Here is a 21,148-nt window from a genome sequence, read left to right on the forward strand (position 1 = left end):
TACAACCAACAGAGATTGATAAACGACACAAAGGAGGCAATAAAGGGAATTGCGGAACAATCGGATGCTACAAGTAGGATGGCCTGGGACAACAGGATTGCCCTAGATATGACACTAGCTGAAAAAGGGTGTGTGTGTAATGCTGGGCACCTGCTGTTGCACCTTCATCTCCAGTAACACAGCCCCGGATGGTACAATAACTAAAGCATTGCAAGGGCTTACCACTCTTGCTCATGAATTGGCAGAAAATTCAGGAATAGATACTTCTGTCACTGCACGGTTGGAGTCCTGGTTCAGCAAATGGAAGGGAATGATTGTGCCCATATTTACTTCTTTGATTGTAGTAGCAGGAGTCCTGCTACTACAGAGGGATACTGTACTGATAGTGCAGGGGGAGGGGGAAATTGTGGGAATGGAGTGTAATTTCTGCATTAGATATTAAAAAGGGCAGTTGGTTTGAAGAAGTAGAACACAGTGTGTTTGTATTCTGTAACTTATCCTTAGAAATAGTTGGTCTAAAAAGTAGAAATACTGTATGAAATACCGTATGCGTTGGCAACATGTTTTAGAAACATAGTTGCTGAATTATGTGATTAATTCTTTCTTGCAAAACTGCAACAGTTGTGAAAGGTTCCAAACAACGTGGGTATAGCCTTAGAGATATGAAAACATACTGTAGGGTTGTTCTGTTAGGACAAGAAGCCCCCAGCAAAAGAAAAACAGATTTAACAAACGTCAAAGAAGCCAGGGCCCCTACGCAAGGCCGGACTGTCTCACTCTGTGAGAAGGTTGGGATGCGACAGGCAGGCACAAGATCCTCCCTGTCCTCCGTCTGAGCTCCTCTCTATGCAAGGCAGGACAAGCAGATATCCAGAAACAATGACCGAGTGTGGAGTGAGGGCCGGAAGTTAGCTAATTAATTAGAGATTTACGCTTAGCCAGCGGAGATTTATGTTTGTGCAGTGTTTGCACGTTTAGTGAAGCGTCGGGAAGATTGGGAACCTGCAGTACGCAGCCAGTGAGGAACCGGGGGAGGAGACAGGCGTCGGGCAACGGGGCACAGAAGATGTAACGCTGTTTTCTGGGTGCTCTGCTGCTTGCAGGAGGCCCGCCATTGCAGCTGCGAATAAAATCCGCTTGATCAGAGGTACCGTCCTGATAAACTACGCGGTATTTCCAACGCTTGGGGCCGCGCAGGGCTCCTCTCCCTGTCCCGGTCCCGTTCTCCCGCACACCTCCGGCGGAGCTGCCCTCAGCACTCGCTCCCGTTGTGCCGCGGCTTCCCTCTGGGTGCTGCCCGGACAGCACCGGCTGCCGCCGCGGTCTCCTGAGGGGCGGCCCGGGCCCCGGGCTCCGGGCTCCGGGCTCCGGGCTCCGGGAGCGGCGATCCGTGAGAGCCGCGGCTCCAACGGCCGGCTCCCGGCGGCCGCTCCCGCGCGCTGCGGCTCAGCCAATCGGAGCCCGCGACGGGGAGGAAGCGGCGCTCGTTGCCGGCCGTCGGTGTCAGTGAGCGTCTGTGCGCGGCAGGCGGCGGACGCAGCGCGGCGAGGGGCGGATGGTGTGTTTAGCAGTGTGTCAGTGACGGTCGGGGACCTCCGCCGGGGCAGATGTTTACAAGCACAGCGTGCAGGCTCTTGGTCAGTGCTGGTGACAGTGCCTGGCTGATGGTGTTAACTGTTGAAAGACGGTGTTTGCTCTGTCAGCCAGCGTTGCTGTGCTCTGTGTGGCTCTTGCAGTCTCCAGGAAATAATCAGGAGGCAGCGCTTTCAGCACAGCCTTCGTAGACGAGGCTGAAGGCAGCTCGTCTTTGCTCAGTGCAGCCTGTCCTCGTAGAGGAGGAGCTGCAGCCCTCTGATCGCCTTCGTGGCCCTCCTCTGGGCCTGCTCAGACAGCTGCATGTCCCTCCTGTGCTGAGGCCCCGGAGCTGGATGCGGTACTCTGGATGGGGCCCCACGAGAGCAGAGCAGAGGGGCAGCCTTACGGGCTCGGCGGCCTTTAAGGTCCCCTCCAGCCCAAGCCGTTCTGTGGTTCTCTAATGCTGTGATAAAGCGTGGGTGTGAACAAGAGGGGAAGGGCGAGTGCCCTCCCCGCGGGTGACTGTTAGGCCCATGAAAGACTGTCAGCACGTGAAGAGCGCACCCGTCAGTACGGCAGCAAGATGGTAAGGAGGCAGCTCCTTCCTGCCCCGGATCTAAATTCGGGCCTAACTTCAGCATGCCCCTCCAAGCTGTCATGGAGCACGAGCGTCCAACCTTTTGGCTCACCTGAGTTGCATGGAGGGAAGAGGAATTGGCTTGGGCCGCATATAAAATACGTAAAACTGTTGAATTACATCACTAAAGAAAAGCTTGCTCTTAAACAATATTTCTTATTAAAACATAAATAGAAGAGAGCAACCAAAACGGAAAACCAGTGGGATACGCAATCGTGTTTTTAGGAAACGACGGCATCAGTCTGGTTCGATGGCAGTGGTTGCACTTCTGGGTGAGTTCTCAGAGAGGGTTCCTCGGAGACGTTGGATGCAGTTGTAGTCCCGCTGCACTTGGTCCTTTGAAACTGGTTGTTCTCAAACGTGTGTACTGGTGAAAAGCGACGGCGTGAATACGGCGTGATTGGGAAGCGAGGGCTATTTCCCTCTGGTAAGAGAGGTCTTGTAAGTCTGGCAAAGAGGCGTGATCCATTTTTTGAGTTGAATATCCAGTGGCAGCTCTATCCATTCTGTTTGAAAATGCGCAGGTAATGCATTAGTGTTGACTGAGAATGGAGTCGCCAATATACTAAAGAAAGGGTGGCTCTTATTTTTTGAGACTGCCCATATAGGTAGCTGCAGAGCGCAGAGTCGTGAGATAAAGTCAAAGTACCCCTTGAGAGAGGCCAAGGAAATGCATCCTTGTTGTCTCAGTGCGTGTGGGGAACAGTAAGTAGGAGCCTAAATTAGGCTGCCCAGAACGTTTCTGTGATAAATGGTACAAGAACCCTGGGAAAGACAAGAGCAGTGCTACACAGGCTGCCCCATTCTGCACACAAGTCGAGTTCTGCATGCTGGTAGATCCAAAAAATAGAAAGCAGTAGACCCTCCCACTTCTGAGAAATCATAGCCTGCCCCCGCCTGCCTAGCCCGCTCCCCCAGCTCCCTCTAAGCAACAGGTTCCAGTTGCTGGAGGTAGAAGGAGAGGTGAGAGGAGAGGCGAAGGAGGGTCTGCCTAGGAGAGAGCCTAGGGCGAGGCGGTCACCCCCACGCCTTGAGACTGCCTCCGACAGGAAAGAAAGAAGGGTGGTCGTGGTGGGTGGCTCCCTCCTCAGAGGAATGGAGGGCCCCATATGCAGACCTGACCCAGTCCGTTGGGAAGTGTGCTGCCTTCCTGGGGCTCAGGTCAGGGACATAACCGGGAAACTCCCTAAGCTGGTTAGGTCATCAGACTACTTCCCATTGCTCGTAGTTCAGGTGGGCAGTGATGAAATCGCTCAGACAAATCTATGAACTATGAAAAAAGATTTCAGGGGTTTAGGGCGTTTAGTTCAAGGAGCGGGAGCTGAAGTGATCTTCTGCTCTACACCTTCAGGGGGGGCAGTAAGGGACACCGAGCGGGACTGGAAAATACGAGCAATGAATAATTGGCTCGGAGGCTGGTGTCGAGCCAGAAACTTTGGATTCTTTGATGATGGGGCCGTTTACTCGGCCCCTGGCCTGTTGTCTGTCCGTGGAACCCGCCTATCTCTAGGGGGGCAACGAATACTAGCGCAAGAGCTAGCGGGGCTTATAGAAAGAGCTTTCAACTAGCTATGAAGGGGGAAGGGGACCCGCAAGAGATGAGCCTAAGAGAACGATGAGTAAGCTGGGGGGGAGGCAGAGGACTCGACTGAAGGGTATCTATACCAATGCACGCAGCATGAGCAACAAGAAGGATGAGTTGGAAGTGATTGTGAGTCAGGCGAATTGTGACCTTGTTGCTATTACTGAAACATGGTGGGACCACTCCCATGACTGGAGTGCTGTGATAGATGGTTACAAGCTCTTCAGAAGGGATAGATGAGGAAAGAAGGGTGGTGGTGTGGCCCTTTATATCAAAGACTGTTTTGATGTTGAAGAGCTTGGGCTTCGTAAGGACAGAGTTGAGCATCTATGGGTAAGGATCAGGGGGAAGGCCTGTAGTGGCGACATCTTGGTGGGGGTCTGCTATAGACCGCCTAACCAGGATGAAGAGTTGGATGAAGCTTTCTATGAGCAGCTCGCGGAAGTCACGTGATCGCCAGCACTTGTTCTCACGGGAGACTTCAACTTCCCTGACATATGTTGGAAGTATAATACAGCACAGAGGAAGCAGTCCAGGAGGTTTTTAGAGTGCGTGGAGGATAGCTTCCTTATGCAACTGGTAGGAGAGCCTACCGGGGGTGGGGCCCTGCTAGACCTGATCTTCGCTAACAGAGAAGGACTGGTGGGAGAAGTGAAGGCTGGGGACCGTCTTGGGCAGCGCGACCATAGAACTGTAGAATTCTCTATTCTTGGAGGCGTCAAGAGAGTGACCAGCAAAACTACTTTCTTGAACTTCCAGAGGGTGGACTTTGATCTGTTCAGGGCGCTTGCAGCACGGGTTCCTTGGGAGTCACTTCTTAAGGGCAAAGAGGTCCAGGAAGCCTGGACACTCCTCAAGACGGAGATCTTAAAGGCGCAAGACCAGGCTGTCCCTGAGTGCCGTAAGGCGAGCCGCAGCGGTAGACGACCGGTGTGGATGAGCCGGGAACTACTGTTGAGACTCAGGGAGAAAAAGAGAGTCTGTGTCCTCTGGAAGAAGGGACAGGCTAGTTGGGAAGATTACAAGGAAATAGCTAAGGTATGCAGGGAGGAAGTTAGGAAGGCAGAAGCCCAACTTGAACTCAGATTGGCCACTGCAGTAAAAGACAACAAAAAATCCTTTTATAAATATATCAATGGCAAAAGAAGAACCAAGGATAATTCTCATCCTTTACGTGATGCAGCAGGGAATGTGGCCACTGAGGACAAGGAGAAGGCTGAGGTCCTCAATGCCTTCTTTACATCTGCCTTTAATAGCCAGACCAGTTATCCTCTGGGCATTTTACGCCCTGATCTGGAAGTCTGGGACGCTACTCAGAAAGCACCCCCAGCGATTCAGGTGGAGACAGTCAGAGACCTCCTCCTCCATCTGGACTGTCACAAGTCCATGGGACCGGATGGCCTACACCCCAGGGTGCTGAGGGAGCTGGCGGGGGTGATTGCTGAGCCGCTCTCGACCATCTGTCAGCGCTCCTGGTTAACTGGAGAGGTCCCAGAGGATTGGAGGCTTGCTGATGTGACTCCCATCTTCAAGAAGGGCCGTAAGGAGGATCCGGGGATCTATAGGCCTGTCAGCCTGACCTCGGTACCGGGGAAAGTAATGGAGCAAATCATCTGGGGAGAGATTGCACGGCATGTGCGTGGTGTCCAGGGGATCAGGCCCAGCCAGCACGGGTTCATGAAAGGCAGGTCGTGCTTGACCAACCTCATCTCCTTCTACGACTGGGTGACCAGACTGGTAGATGAGGGAAAGGCTACCTAGACTTCACCAAAGCCTTTGACACGGTCTCTCACAGGCTTCTTCTGGGGAAACTGGCTGCCCGTGGCCTGGACAGGTACACACTCCCTTGGGTAAGAAACTGGCTGGAGAGCCGTGCTCAACGGGTGGTGGTTAATGGAGTGAAGTCCAGCTGGCGACCTGTTTCAAGTGGTGTCCCCCAGGGGTCGGTACTGGGGCCTATCTTGTTTAATATCTTTATTGATGACCTAGACGAGGGGATTGAGTGTACCCTCAGTAAGTTTGCAGATGACACCAAGCTGGGAGGTGGTGTGGATCTGCCTGAGGGTAGGGAGGCCCTTCAAAGGGACTTAGATAAGCTGGGTCGCTGGGCTGAAGTGAATGGAATGAGGTTCAACAAGGCCAAGTGCCGGGTCCTGCATTTTGGCCGCAACAACCCCATGCAGCGCTATAGGCTTGGGGATGAGTGGCTGGATGATTGGGAAGAGGAAAGGGTCCTGGGGGTGTTGGTTGATGCTCGGCTGAACATGCACCGACAGTGTGCCCAGGTGGCCAAAAGGGCCAGCGCCATCCTGGCCTGCATTAGAAATAGTGTGGCCAGCAGGAGCAGGGAGGTGATCATCTCCCTGTACTCAGCACTGGTGAGGCCGCACCTTGAATATTGTGTTCAGTTTTGGGCCCCTCACTACAGGAAAGACATTGAGGCCCTGGAGCGTGTCCAGAGAAGGGCAACTAAACTGGTGAGGGGTCTGGAGCACAAGTTCTATGAGGAGCGGCTGAGGGAGCTGGGATTGTTTAGTTTGGAGAAGAGGAGGCTCAGGGGAGACCTCATTGCACTCTACAACTTCCTGAAGGGAGGTTGTGGTGTAGAGGGGTTTGGCATCTTCTCCCAGGCAACGAACAGGACCCGAGGAAATGGCTGCAAGTTGTACCAGGAGAGGTTTAGGTTAGACTTAAGATAGAACTTCTTCTCTCAGAGAGTGGTCAGGCACTGGAATAGCCTGCCAAGGGAGGTGGTGGAGTCGCCATCTCTGGCAGTGTTCAAGAGGCGAGGAGCTGCGAGATATGGTTTAGTAGCTTGTGGTAGCAGTGGCAGTGTGAAGATGGTTGGACTAGATGATCTTATAGGTCGTTTCCAACCTTGTGATTCTACGAAAAAAACAAAAAAACAAAAAACAAAAACGCAGCAGCGTTTCAGGACCTGAACCCTCAAGTCTTCCTTTCTTCAGCAGGGCAATTCTTTCACACGAGAGTAATGCCATTCAGCTGACAAAACAAGGACGATACCTGCATGCAAAATGCTCATGCTAACTACTTCTTCAGGTTTTTCTTTGAACATAAAACCTTGCTTTATAGCTGTTTTCACAGTTACTGCTTCAGAAAATGGACCAAATGCTTCAGAAAATGTGAAAAGTGGGAGTTCTCCACCTGTTTAGATTTGTTGCTCTCTTCTGCTGATGTTCTCTTGCCTTATAGTCCAAGTGAGATACAAAAGTAGGAGTGCTGAGTGGTACAATGAAGGACAAGTGACCAACAAACCCTACAACTACTTGAACACCTTGTTTTGCAGTGCAAAATGTGATAGCGGCATACAAGCCTGCTTCCTGAACATATTTTCAGAACATCTCTGTGTTCTTTCTGATTCCAACTGTTGATATTTGTGTGCGTGCTTAGACTTAAGAATACAGTGTTAACACTCTGTGTGCCATGAGAAATTTCTTAAGCGTTTTTAAAGACTCTCGTAGCAGACGGAAAGGAAACACAGGAGGGCACTTTTGTACATCTGTTTATTCAAACTGATGTCTAGGAGAATCCTCTCCAGTACTCTGACCGCCCTGAAGAGTTAAGCAGTAAGAAGGGTTTTTTTTTTTAACACCTTTCTTCATGCCCAACAGAATGAAACCACAGGTCCTTTGTGAAGGCACCAGAGGTAGTGAGAAAGCAAGGGAAAAACAGCAGGCAGAACTGAGGAGAAAATGCATACTGCGTCTTGGGAATGGAAGTTACCTCGTAGTAAACAACTAAGGCTGCCTGAGTTGTGGTTGGAAGCACAAACAGGTGTAGGCAACGTCTAAGAAAAGCAAACGTGGAAAATGTTTTAGAAAATGATTATTTAGAAAATTAAGTGACTTTCTCCCCACTAGGTTAAAATCAACCTGTAAGCAATAGATTTCTGAAAACGCGAGCACATGAAGTATGAAATCAAAACCTTTTTTAAAACCTTTATTCTGGAAGTTTCCTTAGGCACAGGGTTGATGCTGGAGGTCCAGCAGCAGTCATTCTGTAAGGGGAGCTCTCCTTATCTTTCGAGTTGAGCAGCGACTACAAAAATGATGTTGTTCAGCCTCGGATGAGGAGTACAGCTGCAGAATGCCTACTTCATCCGATGCATAAGGTTAAAAGAACTACATAGGAAAGCGTGCAAGGATAATGGCAATCAGCTATCGCCTCGAGCTCCAGAGTTTTCCTTTTCCTGCCTGTAATTGTGCAGTGTCCGCATCACTACACAACCAGAGAAATTCTTGAATCCTCAAGCGATTCGAGTAAGGGAGGCCTCGGAGGCCGTGGCTCGGCGTCAAGGGGGAAGCCTGGGTCACGGCGGAGACTGCTCCGCGGGCTACGGAGCACAGTGCTGGCAGCCCACTGCGCTGCCGGAGGGCAGCTCTTTGTGAGGTTGGCGATGACATCACTGCCCGGCGATTGTGGTGTCACCGCAGCAGAGGGCCAGCCGACCGTCCGCGGCCCTGGGCTCACTTTGCCGCCTGAGCGGTGGGCGTCGCGTCCTCCTCCCTTGCAGCGGGACAGGGTCGTCTTGTTCTGAGGTACCCCGGGTACCACAGGGCGCTGACAATGGCTTCTGCTTGGGAGAGGAAGTGCTACTACTCAGATCTGGGGAAGAAGGCGGTGTTCCTTCCCAATCTCCTTCTCCGTAAGGAGTTCGTGGAGGACATTGGTTACCCCAAGATGCTTGAGGGAGTGCTGCTCCTGGCGGATGTCTCAGGTGGGCTGGGCACGGCGGAGCCCCCGCAGACACGAGCCCTTGGGACGCTCCAGGCCCTCGGGAGCCCTGCCCCAAGACAGGCTGGCCATCTTGTCGTCACTGCGCAGGCCTCCTGCCGTGCTGCCCAAAGAGCGGGCGGCTTCTCCCGGGCTGTCAGCCATGGCTGTGACGAGCGCTGAGCCGGGGCTGGGGAAGGGGGGAGCTGCAGGTGCATGCAGACGCGTCCTGATCTGTGGGTGTCCTTCCGGCAGGTTTCACTGCCTTGGCAGAGAAGTGTATCCAGCAGAGTGGACCAGAGAGAGGAGCTGAGGAGCTGGCGCATGTCCTCAACGCCTACATGGGTGACATTCTGGAGGGTAAGAGCCGTGCTGCTGGGCTGTCGGGCATCCCCAAGGCTCCTGGAAGAAGGCGTCCCATTAACTCTGCTTTTCCCTCTATCTGTCTGCAGAGGTGCTGGCTTTTGGAGGAGACATCCTGAAGTTTGCAGGTGTGTCCTTAGGAGGAGGCAGAGTCAGCGTCCTGCTGATGCGCAGCATCTCCCGTGGGAGCCTCCTGGATTCCACCCTGCTTTTTGTGGAGAGCAAAGGGGAACTGCTTTGTCTCCAGCTTTGAGCAGGGCTTCTACAGGAGCGCTGAGGCATGGGAGAAGCGGTGGGGGGGAGGGAGCCCTGTCTTTGAGTGCTGAGGGGCACTGGCGGGGCGGTGGGGGGTGGCGGCCTCATTGCTGCCCCCCACCACCCACCCTCTTGCTCTGCTGCCCGGGAGGTCGCTGTAGCTGGCCCGGCAGATGGGAGGGGTCCCTGAGGCCAGGCTGCCCCGGAGGTCCTTCAGGATGATGCCCTCCCACGGTCCCATCTTCCTCGGCACACTGGCCAGCTGTTTGCTGCTGTCCCTGCGGCTGGGCGCAACTCGGGGAGAGTCAGCCCTCGGGAGAGCCTTCACCTTCCCTTGCCTTTCCCCAGGGGATGCTGTGCTGGTGCTGTGGAGAGCAGCACAGCCTCACCTGCCTACGGCCATCAACCTGGCACTGCAGTGCTCCAGGAAGATCCAGGAGAAGTACGGCACTCATGACACACACATGGGTCTCAAGCTCCACCTGAAGATAGGTACGGGCACAGATGGGTCAGCCCCGGTACTCTCCAGAGCCGAGGGATAGCCTCCCCTGCCAGCATTTGCAGGGCAAGCAGGAGGTAGCGAGGGCAGGGGATGTCAGGGCTCCTTCCCTGCCTGCCTCGCGTCAGCTGTAGCACAGGCCCGTCGTTCCCAGTGAGGGTCCCAGAGCACAGCCCGCTCCGTCTGTGGGGGCCCCAGCGTCTGACCCCACTGGGAGGTAGATCCCACACCCGGTCCCTAGACGTGCCCCTGTCTCGCCTGCCCCTTGGATAAGGCAACCTGCCTTCACGTAAACAGAGCAGACGCTGCTCAAAGCTGCTGCTCTGCTGGGCTAGCCTGTAGGCTGCTGGCTCAGACGCCCGGCAGTGCCAACGCACTGTCAGTGTTGACTTTGTTTGCCCCTCTTTAGACGCCCGTTTCTGGGACCTGTGTCGGTATGGCCCTGAGAAGGATGCACGAGGCCCTTCCCCTCCCTGGTGCCTGTCTCCAGGCTGGGCGTCTGCTGAGCTTCTGTGCAGCTGGAGGCCACCGAGTTCCAAAGGTTCCCTGTGTTAACGCTGCTGGTCTCTCTCTCCCCCCAGGGATCTCCGCCGGGATTCTCTCCTTCATATCCGTCAGAGGCGGGGATCGTCACTACTTCTTCATCTGCAGCCAGGCCCTGGATGAAGTTATCGAGGCCCAAAACCTTTCGGCTGCCTATGAAATTGTGCTGTCACAGACCTGCTGGGAGCTGTGTGAGCAGCAAAGAATCAGGGTCAAGTCTATTGCTGGCAGTCGGGCCATGAAGGTGGGTGAATGGTGTGGCCTCGAGCCCTTTGGAAGACCCGCACCTGGGTGGGGAGGCGGCTGAGAGGCTGAACGTGACTACTGCCCTAACCATAAGCGTAGGCAGAGAGCTGAAGCTGTTGGCCTTGCACCTCAGCTGAAAGTCCAGGGAGGTGGGCTTGCCCTTCTCTGGGAAGAGAGAGTGGAGGGGCAGGCCGAGTGCCCTGGGGCTTCCAGGGAGGCCAGTGGCATTCCTTTCCTCCTGTGTGTCTTCAGGTTGTGGGAATGAGTCACTTAGCTCACGAAGACTACCAATATGCTGTAGACCAGCTGAACTTATACAGAGGGGACTGGCATTTGGAAGGGATGGGTGAGTTGCTTGTCCTGTGACTGGCTGGAAAGGTGGCTCCTGCCTGCTTCAGACAGGAGCGGGAGCAAGTGCAGGAGAACCTTTCCTTTGCTGTGTGCAGCTTCCCAAGCCCCTGCATCCTACCGTGCCAGTGACGGCCTGCGTTTCCTTTCCCTAGGCCTCCGAAGACCGGTTCTTATGAGCTCTGGTAATCCTGAAGTGGAAGCGAGGCTGGAGAAGCACATATCAACAGCTGTTCTCCAGAAGGTACGGCCACTACTGCTGGCGGCTGCGTGTAGGGAGGGCAGGAGATGGTGTGGAGCTCTCGGGAGAACAGGCAGCCAAAAGAAAGTGCAGTCTGAGGCGGGAGCCTGAGGAAAAGAGATGCCAGGGCTGCTGGGGCCAGACGTGCCCGGAAGCTGTCCGTTTGTGCTGCTCCTCTGAGAGACAGGGGTGGTGGGAGGCGGCCTTGCCTGTCTTCTGCATGGCTGTTGTTTTGGAGGTTGCACAGGCATGGGGGAGGGAGCAAGGGGGACAAGATCCCGCTCAGGTGCCTAAGGATGGCAAAGAGCCTCCCCTTGTGCCCGCACGTGTCACAGGACAGAGTGTTGCCAGAGTAGCTTTGTGCCAGGACTCGGTACCTGGGAGGACTTTGCCATCCTCCAGTAGTACCTGGCGTTGCCAGCACGCCTGCTGTCCCTTGGTGTCTGTTGTGGGCCCAGAGAAGCCCCCGGGAGAGCAGGCTGGCAAAGCTGTTGTGCTCTTCTCTTGCAGCTTTATCAGGACGTGCCACTGGAGCTGTGCTCTGAGCTACGGCCGGTCACCAGCCTTTTTGTCCAGCTGCAGTTTGCTGACAAGATCAGCACAGTGGAGCTCAGCAGCAGCCTCAGTGATAGCAGCAGTATGATTTCAGAAATCATCAACCCTCACAAGGGTGAAATCAACAAAACTCTTCTGTTTGACAAAGTGAGTGCATGATAGCCATCCTATCCCCGGGATGCCTCTGTCTGTTTGGCAGCAGGGGAATGAGAAGCAGCTCTGCCTGCTGCTGGGATCTGTGGCTGTGGGCTGACCTGAAGCTCCACTGGTCTCCCTGGTGCCTGTGGCAGAATGCATCAGCTGCTGGCCACCAGTATTGTAAAGCAAGGCGTACTGCACCTCTTCTTTGCAGGGCTGCACCTTCCTCTGCGTGTTTGGATTTCCTGGAGAAAAGTTGGCCTGTGAGAGCACCCACGCCTTGGAATGTGCTATGCAGATCCTCCACAAGGCCTCCACGGAGCTGAGAAAACTCCAGTGAGTGCATGTGATGGGGTGTGTGTGCTGCCTGGGATGGCACGAGGGGACTGATGAGCAATAGACATGCCCCCTGGCTTGTCCTGCTTTGCCCCTGGCTGGAAGGAGGCAGCATCTCAGAGGTGGCAGGTTAGCCCACGGCAGCCAGGCACAGCCCCCAGGTGCTGCCTGCCAGTCACTGTGCTGGAGCGAGCCCTCACCAGGGCACAGAGCTCCTCAGTGCCAGAGGCAGGCTCTTCTGGGCAATGGGGCCAGGAACAAGGCCTGAGCCCAGTCCCTCCAGTGACCTCCAGTCACTGCCACTGTGGGTGGTGTGCAGGCAGCACTTGCTTGCCTCCTTGCTAAGGAGAAGAGTCTGTGACCTGACGCAGGTTGCAGCCATCAGGCCTCGGGGGAAGGGTCCAAATGGTTTTGCATGTGCCCTACCTACATCCCTTGCCACCGGGGCGTTTTGCACCCCAAGCTCTCTAAGTCCTCACGACCCATGCTGGATTGTGTGATCCCGGTGCCGGGGAGGGGAGAGGTGGGAAGGGATGGAACAGGGCGAGTGGGACTGCAGCAGGGCTGCTGCTGAATGCACGTCACTCTTTCTGTGTGCCAGGCGAGCTTCTGTCGGGGTCAGCAGCGGGACGGCGTTCTGCGGCCTCACTGGCCATCCCGAGAGGTTTGAACACACAGGTAAGGCTCCTTTGTCTTAGGAATGTGAGGCTGGCATGGGTCTGCTTCAGCACGTTGGTCTGGACAAGGCGGATGGGCTGAGGCAAGGACACTCTGCAGCCCGTTGGGGCCTTGAGGCAGGAGGATGGGCTCAGAGACGTGCGGTTCCCTTTGGGTTCGCTTACCCGGCAGTTGGGTTGGCTTGTGCCTGGGAGGGGAGGTTGCCCTTGGCCTTGAAGGTTTCCCAACTGCGCTGACGTATGCTTTCTCTGTGGCAGTCCTTGGCTTTAAGGTGAATTTAGCCGCCCGCATGATGATGGCCTACCCAGGGATGGTGTCCTGTGACGCAGAGACGTATGCAGCCTCTCGCCTGCCCAGCTACTGCTTCAAAGAGTTGCCAAAGAGAGACATGAAAGGTGTTACCGATCCCGTCACCATCTATCAATACCTGGGGATCACTGAGCAGTAAGTGTTCTCTGAGCCGTGCAAGCGAGGGGAGAGGGGCCTCAAGGGTGCAACCTTGGCCAACAGAGAGGAGTTCTGCAGCGAGACCAGGCTGGTCTCCCACAGACCTCCCTTGCCTGTGGCTGAGAAGATCGGAGGCCCTAGTGTGGGTCTGCTTTCTGCCTCTCTGCCCTTGTGCCTCTTGCTGCTAAGAGAGTGGAAGTGATGGCACTGGGATGGGGAAGGCTAGCCTGTCTTTGGAGGCACAGGCTAGCCTTGTGGGCTTTGTCCGAGCAGCTTTCCTCTGAGCTTGCACTGTTGTGCTTTGTTCCACCACGTGTAAGACTAAGCCAGCGGTCATTCTGCTGCATGGGGTGGGTTTTTTTCCCCATCTGCTTCCCAGCAGGAAGCTTTGGGTCAGTCGTGTTCCACTGGGGAAAGGTGGGCTGCTGGCATGCTCTGCCTCCTCCTGCCTTCCTGCTCAGTCCTCTGCTGTTCCTCTGGGCCCAGCTTTGACCTCCTCATTGGAGGGCCTTTTGAACACGAATGCTACTGTCTCTTGGAAACCACTACAAGACTTGAGCCAAAGGTGCCAGCAGCTTGGGCATCCCAAGCCACTAAGAGACACAGGTCCTCCTTTCCAAGAGGCTTGTTTTGCTTGTCCAGGCTAGCAAAGCAGTCAGCCAGCCAGCCAGCATCGTAGCCTGGCTTCTTTCCTCATCTTGGATTTCTTTGGTTGTTGCCTCCGGCAAGGGACTTTTGTTAGCTTCGGCTGTCCTGCCGTGGCTGCTGGGTTTCTTTATGCTTGAGACTTGTCCTAGTGTGTCACCTGGAGCGTTGGCCAGGGGAACATGCTCTGGGTAACATGCTGCTCGAGAGGGGGGTCTCCACCCTTCCACAGCAGGCTCTGCGTGCAGCGGTTTCTGACTAAGTAAGTGACTTTTGTTTTCTCCCCCTTCTAGCCAATATGACATGGGCCTTGCCAAGGAGAGGTCACGCTACGGTCCCTTGCTGGGTAGGTGAAGAACTCATCTGAAGCCCAATTGCTTCCCTTTGCCCAGTGCCAGGGGCTGTGCTGTGTGCTGCCCTGACACGCAGCTGAGCCCCACGCAGCCGCTTCCTCGCTCCCTCCCTGTCTGCTGCGGGGTAGGGGAGAGAACTGGAGGGGCTCCCCGCTTTTCAGCACGCTGCAGCAGCTGATTCTCTTGTGGGTCTGCACAGGTCGGGAGGCGGAGATCGAAATCTTTGACTGCTGCTTGGAGGCCTATGATGTTTTGGAAGAACCACACACCGTGGCATTCGTGGGCATTCCAGGCTCTGGAAAGAGCCACTTACTTGCCAAGCTGGCCGTTTTAGACCGGGCTGCTAAGCACAGGTAAGCACTTTGGAGCTGTCGCTTTGGCACCCCTCCCCTGCCCATCCCCTGGTGTTTGTGGAACACTGCAGTTCGGGTGCCAGCCCTTGCGCTGCAGCCTCCCAAAAAAGCCTACTGCAAACCTTCCCAAGCAGCACCCGCTTTCTCGGAGAGTCCAAGCTGGCTTTGAGAGCCAGTGCTTTTCTCCTTTGTCCCTGGGCCAAGCACAAAGAGACGGAAAGAGCTCAGCTGTGGAGCTGAGAGGAAGCAAGGTGGCCCGTCTCAGAAGCACTGCTTGCCCTCTGTTTTCCAGAAGGAGCACTGGGGCAGAAGAGCCCTGCTGCAGGCCGGGCAGCAGACGTAGACCTGCCGCCTGCTGAGGCCTTCCTTCTTTACCCAATGAGGGCCTCTGCAGGGCATGCAGTGTGTGACCTGGGCTGGGGCTGTGGAAGTGCAGGGGCCGTGGTCAGCCCCCCCAGTGATTGGCCTGCAGCCGCCCCTCGGGACTCTTTCTTGTACGATGAGGGGAAAGCTTGGTCCTCTCCAGGAAGCACTTGGAGATGTGTGGCTGAAGAGTCCCACTTTCCTCTGCGGAAAGAACAAGGCGGCTCAACCACTGAGCACTGCTGTCTGGGCAAGCTTGCGCTACCAGGAGGCAATTCTGGATCTCAGTGTCTTCTGCTTTTGCACCGCAGGGTCATCACTGTGGAACTGACAGAGGACAACGTGAAGCAGCCCTTCTCTGGCATCTGTCTGCTCGTGGCCAGGGCGCTGGGTCTCCAGGACGCTAAAACTTCCAGTGAGAGGCAGCGCGCTCTGCAGACTATATTCCGAGACACAATAGAAGAGAGCAGCTATTGCCTGCTAAACAGTGTTTTCTCAGTTAAGGTGAGAGTGAGAGGCCGTCTTGCTTGGATGCTCTGCTGGGAGTGGCTCAGCTCAGTGCTGTCTGATTCCTGTGCCCCTGTGCATGGGGTGCTCCTGTGCCATGCACGTGCCCCCCCTCTCCCCCCCCCTGTGTTTTGTTCAGCACCCTGGAAATGCCATTGAAGGGGGGCTGGTGCTGGCCACATGCAAAAGCAGAGGCATTTTGCTCTGCAGTCTTGCTCTGGGAGATAGGTGTGCCCAGACCTGCAGCAATGTTCCTCTCTGTCTTTCCTGGACAGTTTCCCATCACGGACAAAGTTTCCAAGATGTGTTCCACTGAACGGGCCAGTGCGTTCCACCTGACTTGTACGCAAATGCTACAGAAGGTGAGCAGGTCTCCTTCCTCCGGCCTCACAGGAGGCAAACAATCGTGCCGGGTGCAGGCTCCACGCTGGAGCTGCCTGAGGGGACGATTCGCCTGGGTCACAGCCCTCCAGAAACTCTGCCTGGCAAAGTTCTCTCCTTCTGCCGCGAAACTGATGTTAGAGGAGACTTTACAGTCTCGCACAACAAAGTTGGTAAACTCCTGGAGAGGGAGGTGGCTGAGGAGAAGCTTCTGAATATCCCCTTGTCGTGAGAGCGAGAAAGGCTATGTGTCCTCCCTGGAAGACGCTCAAGAATCCACTGGATTCCACTCAGAACCACCTGTTTTTTAGGTGCTTGGAGGGAAATTTGGCATATTTTTCATCGACAACGCCCACTTCCTCGACCCTGTGTCCTGGTCTATCATGTGGCCAATGCTCCAAAGTGTCATGGTCTTCATGGTCATGAGCTTAGCTCCAGTCAAGGACAGAACAGAGAGCATTTTCAAAGCTGCCGCTGACAGAACAACATCCGAGAGAACCACTTGCGTTCGTCTGGAAGGGCTGAAAGCTTCAGCTGTGGTGCAGAAAGCCTGCCAGGACCTTGGAGTGAGCAGCATCCCCAGGGAGCTAGCAAGGTAAGCCCAAGTCTGGGGAGCTCTTCCGTAGGGGTTGCACTTATGCTGACCACAGCTGGGAATCACCCTGTTAAAAAGGAGTTGATGGGTCTTTCCTTAAGCCTGGCCATAGCAGGTGTGAGCTAAGAATGGGCAACTGCCACGAGCAGCAGAGTCTGGATGGTGTCAGCCCTTCGCTGTTGCCGTGGTTTGCTGTTCTGTGCTTTGGGCATTGTCCATCAGCCTTTCCTGATGGACTCCCAGGAACGCTGTACGTCTGGGAGGGGCCAGACACACAAGCCCCTTCCAGAAGCCAGGTTTCTCCATGTTGAAGAGGCTGGTCAGCCTGCGAGGTCTGAGTGACTCACCACCCATCCAAACTGTGCTGCACCTTACTTCCTTGGTGTTGCTTGTGCTCCTGCCCAGGTTCCTGATCCAGAGAAGCTCTGGCATCCCATCTTACTGTGAGGAACTGCTGCGCTACCTGCAATGCAACAACATGCTCTTGTTGCACACCAGGAGGCCAGATGAAGGGCAGGACAACTGGCAGAACTTGATTGGTAAGCACCCTTTGTTGCCAATCCGCTGTTCGCTGTGGCGCATCCTCTCCTGCACAGCCGTGCCCTGTGTCTCCCCAGTAACTCTGGGCAGAGGCTGACCCTGCAGCAGGGCAGAACTTGCCATGGCAGAGGTGTGGGCTGCTGCACACCTTGCTGCTCCCGTGACAACCATCAGCTCAGCTCCTGTGAGAGCAAAGCCCATCTGGGGGAGTGGGAAACTGCTTCAAAACCTCAAGTCCTCACAAGGGCCTTGGGAACTGAAGAGCACGGTGGGAATGCCACTGCAAGAGCAATGCCAAGCAGAGCATCATTGCTTAGGGGCAGCCTGCACGGGCTTTGCCTTCTGGAGCATCAGTGGCAACTTCCCTGACTCTGGAGGTAGTGCTGTTGAAGGCAGCATCACCACCGCATTCTGTCGTGCAACATTCATTCTCCATCTGAGAAGCCCAGAAGTTTTGACTGAAGGGCATTTGGTCTGAAGCTGGTGTGAAGACAGAAGAGAGCTGGGGGGGCAGTGCAAATGCAAGCTTGCAGTGGGAATCAACTGGCATGCCCTGCTTGCTGGCCCTGTTCAGTGCAGGCCAGGCAATGCACCTGACCATGACAGGTACGACTTGTAGCACCTTATTCATGTTTCCCCTGCTCTTCCCATCTTCTGCAGCCAAGGCATCACCCGCTGTCACAGCTGCCTCGAGCTCGGGTACCGGGAATGACAGCGAAAGGATCTGTACCCTCAGACCAGACGTGAGCCTGGAGAACCCCATGCTGCCAGTGGCCTTGAAAGGTGAGGAGCGGAGCGGCTCCTGTCCGGTTTGTGGCTGTGCCCCAGCTTCCTTTCCTGGGGTGCAGGTAAGGGAGAGGTTGGGCACCTGCGTGCTGCAGGGCTGCCCTCTCAGCCTCGGGGCTCTGCCAGGAAGGTGACTCCAGCCCAAGCAAGAAGAGTCCTGCGCTCTTACGGGCTGTGGTTTTCCCCTGTGGGCAATAGACCAGCTTTGAGCCGAACAGTGAGCTGCACACCATGGGTGGGGGAACTCCGAGTCCAGCTCTGGGCTGGCAGGAATGTTCTGTGCTCCTGTGTGCACTGCTGGGCATAAACCCAGTGCAGATCGAGTAGGTCGCACGGTGGGACACACATACCTGCTGGGTCGTGCCCTCTGCATCATTGATTGGAAACTGATTGTCTGAGTGTCTCTGCTTTCCCTGACTCCCGTGGCCTGTGACTGTGAGAGGAGCAGAGCCATCTTGACGATACTGACCCTGGGCTCTGGTTGCCCAGCAGGTTCCATCCAGCAGAAAGGAGGCCAAAGCCTTTCCCATTTCCTCTGGAGAAACTGTCCGGCTTCTCCAACCTCAGCTCAGGGACAGGCAAGACAGAGACGTGTTGCTTCTTCTTGACAGACATTATGCTGGCTGAGCTGGATCGGATCAGTCTGAAGAAGCAGATGATTCTGAAGTTTGCAGCCATCATAGGGCCGGTGTTTACCACCCAGCAGCTGGCTCACATTGTTCCCAGTAGCAAAATGCATGAGATTAATTCACTGCTGGACATGCTGGTGGAGGACAACATCCTGAAGCGACTGGAGAACATTGAGAAGCCAGAAGACAAGCAAGGTGCTACCAAGAGGCTGCCCACCTCTGGGCAGTCAGGAAGTGGTAAGTGATGGCTGCAGCATGGGCCCAGGAGCACTGTGACTCCACAGGGCCTTGCTCACCTAGCTTCATGCAGAGGGAAGTTCTCACTGGCTGTTGCAAGAGCCTCTGCCACTGTGCTTGCGGGCAGAGCACAGGCCGGGCTCAGGCAGCAGCAGCACATGCCAAAGTGTTGCCTTTGTCCCCGCTGGGGCAGCCTTGAGGTCTGGCCCCAGCTTTGTCTGAGGCCAGCACTCCTTGCCTTGCAGGGGTGAAGAGGTCCTCTGTGAGCAGGGAGACCATGCAGCGGCAGTCTGAAATCCTGGCCTTCTGCAACCCACTGCTGTGGGAGGCAACGTATGAGCTGTGGCCCACGAGGCAGAAGATAAACATTCACCGTGAGTGTGCCGCCTTCCTGGAGAGGCACGCACACAAATGCCAGAGGTGCCACGGAGGGGACTTTGTGGCCTTCCACCGCTTCGGCATCTCCAGCCCCCAGGAGCAGAGGAGCTGCCAGGGCTCTGCTGAGGAGGACAACTGGAGCAGCTGGGAGGCCTTGGTAGTTGCTGGAGAACACCTGCGGAGGACTAGGACCCTCCCTGCAGAGGGGATTCTGGCAGAGGGCAAGCAGACAACACTGCAGGCCAAGGACAGTGGCCAGTGGTCCTGCCAGTGTGAAGCCATCGCCGAAGCGGTGCTTGTGCCCCTGGCTCGCCACTACGCGGCAGTGAGCAGTGATTCCCAAGCCTTCTACTACCTGCTGGAATCTGCAGCTGCCTACCTGCACGTCTCCAACAGCTCCATGGTGAGTTACCCTGCTTGCCAGCACGAGCTGCATTAGCATGGAGGAGGGCTGAGGGCTCCCTCTCCCTTGCTCTGAGCCCACAGGATTGTGTTAGGGCAGGCATGACCGAGAGGAACACGGGCCCTGCTACAGCAGATGCTGCAGGAGGCAACAGGGAAGGATGGGGCTGGCCAGGGGCTCTGCACCAATGCTCACCTGCTGTTTGTGTTGCTTGTTTGAAGGCCATCATGAAGCTGAACGAAGCAGAGGTCCTGAGGAGCTCCCTAGAGAAAAAAGGGTATGCCATCGACCGCTTTGAGGAGGCCACCTTCTTCAGCCTCAAAGGAGAGGTAAAGAAGCAGGAAAAAGCAGAAGGGTGTCCGGAGGCATGCAGCCAGATGCTTTCCCTGCTGGCAGGGAATATTCCTGCCACAGCCTGTCCCCTGTCCATTTCTGCAGAGTCTGCAGGACTTGGGCAAGTCCTCTACATCTGCATGCCTCCCTCTTCCTGTGCAGGTCTGCAGCAACATGGGATGTGTGAAGCTGGCCAGGAAAATGAGCAAGCAGGCACTAAGCCTGCTGGAAAAGCAGTTCCCACAGACCCGTGCCGGGGCCTTTGTCAAGTCTCTGTGGGAAAGGTTGCAGCGGGCTCCTCAGGCCACAGGCAGAGTGTCCTCCCTTCCACAGGAGGCTCGGTAAGCAGCAGAAGGGACAACACGGGAGAGGAAGAGCCATTTTGTACCTGATCCCACGCATCCAGGCCCAGGCCTGCCCAGGTTTCAGCCCATTGCCAAGCCTTAACAGGACTGAGGTGTTCAGGCGTGATGTGTGGGTAAAGCCACGGATGGTGCAGCCTCACGCTGTCTCCTGTGCGCAGCATGGGAGAAGAATGCACACCTTTGGGTAAAAAGCAGCTTGTGCTGAGGGATGCACCTCTAGAGCCACAGTGCCAGCAGCACTTCTTCCTTTGCCCCCTTTATCCCGGCTGCCCTCCTGGCATCAGCTCCCTTCCTCCAGCAGTGTAGCCGTCCAGCCCTGCCACCCTGCTTTCCCTTGCCCTGTCTGACTCAGTGCTCCACAGCCATGCCTCTGGGCCCAACGGTTTCTCTTGTGTGGCAGGAGGAAGAAGCAAGCCAGGCTGCTTCAGCAGAGCAGGTGCCTCTCCTTGCTCGAGGACCTCTACAGCCAGGAGAGCACATCTGCTGGACGGAGGTTCTCCCGCCTGGCAGCACTCATGAAGGCTAACACGAACAGGAAGATGCACTCCTACCTGGCAGCAGACTGGACAACATTGGACAACCCTTGAATTAAGGAAAACAAGTGAAGTTAAAAGCTGTGTGCCTTCATGGGGTGCTGGATCGGCAGCTACAGATCTGACCTTGCCAATCCAGCTTTTGGCTGCCGATAACAGATGCTTTACTACAGACTTGGACAGTTAGTTCACACAGCGGGCCTCCTGTTTCTCCAAGTAACATCTACCAAGTAACAACTACCCGATGTCTGCAATGGAGTGCAAGACAGCTGGCTAGGGCAGAACACCACACATTAACAAGGAAGCAACAGATTGGAGGAAGAAGTCGTAGCCAGTAAGACAACCAGCCAAAGCCAGCCAAGTGTCCTCCGACCGGACCCACATCAAAGAGCACACAGCGAGGAAGACATCAGCCTTCATCAAAAAGACCACCAAACAACCACCGAGAGCTACGACGCATCTGCAAACTCTCACACTGGACAACAACTCTCCTTTACCTACTCTATCTTAATAAAATGTTTGCTTCCTTATGTTTGTTATGTCCATTCTTGAGATCTGGAAAATGTAAAA

At 55.3% G+C, this 21,148-nt stretch overlaps 1 protein-coding gene across 8 annotated transcripts; it reads left to right on the forward strand.

The window, feature by feature from the left end:
- Positions 1 to 313: 313 nt before the first annotated feature.
- Positions 314 to 21,108, forward strand: LOC149912922 (adenylate cyclase type 10-like). 8 transcript variants are annotated; one of them, XM_090130574.1, is made up of 23 exons: positions 7,952 to 8,532; positions 8,784 to 8,888; positions 8,981 to 9,019; positions 9,495 to 9,638; positions 10,227 to 10,432; positions 10,687 to 10,780; positions 10,938 to 11,026; positions 11,534 to 11,725; positions 11,931 to 12,052; positions 12,654 to 12,730; positions 12,988 to 13,174; positions 14,116 to 14,168; positions 14,375 to 14,528; positions 15,203 to 15,395; positions 15,674 to 15,760; positions 16,091 to 16,374; positions 16,780 to 16,913; positions 17,575 to 17,697; positions 18,312 to 18,566; positions 18,812 to 19,347; positions 19,569 to 19,676; positions 19,843 to 20,021; positions 20,446 to 21,108. In XM_090130574.1, exons 1-23 carry the CDS (start codon positions 8,382 to 8,384, stop codon positions 20,630 to 20,632), a joined length of 3,699 nt encoding a protein of 1,232 aa, XP_089986700.1. In that variant the 5' UTR covers positions 7,952 to 8,381; the 3' UTR covers positions 20,633 to 21,108. The 8 variants fall into 8 exon arrangements, with proteins under 8 accessions (XP_089986705.1, XP_089986702.1, XP_089986701.1 ...); XM_090130578.1 differs by lacking the exon at positions 7,952 to 8,532 and adding an exon at positions 1,446 to 2,484 and having other exon boundaries at positions 19,569 to 20,021; XM_090130573.1 differs by having other exon boundaries at positions 19,569 to 20,021.
- Positions 21,109 to 21,148: the final 40 nt, after the last annotated feature.

This window comes from Phasianus colchicus, chromosome Z (assembly GCF_987193195.1).
Source record: "Phasianus colchicus chromosome Z, bPhaCol1.hap1.1, whole genome shotgun sequence".
In the NCBI taxonomy this organism is placed as follows: domain Eukaryota; kingdom Metazoa; phylum Chordata; class Aves; order Galliformes; family Phasianidae; genus Phasianus; species Phasianus colchicus.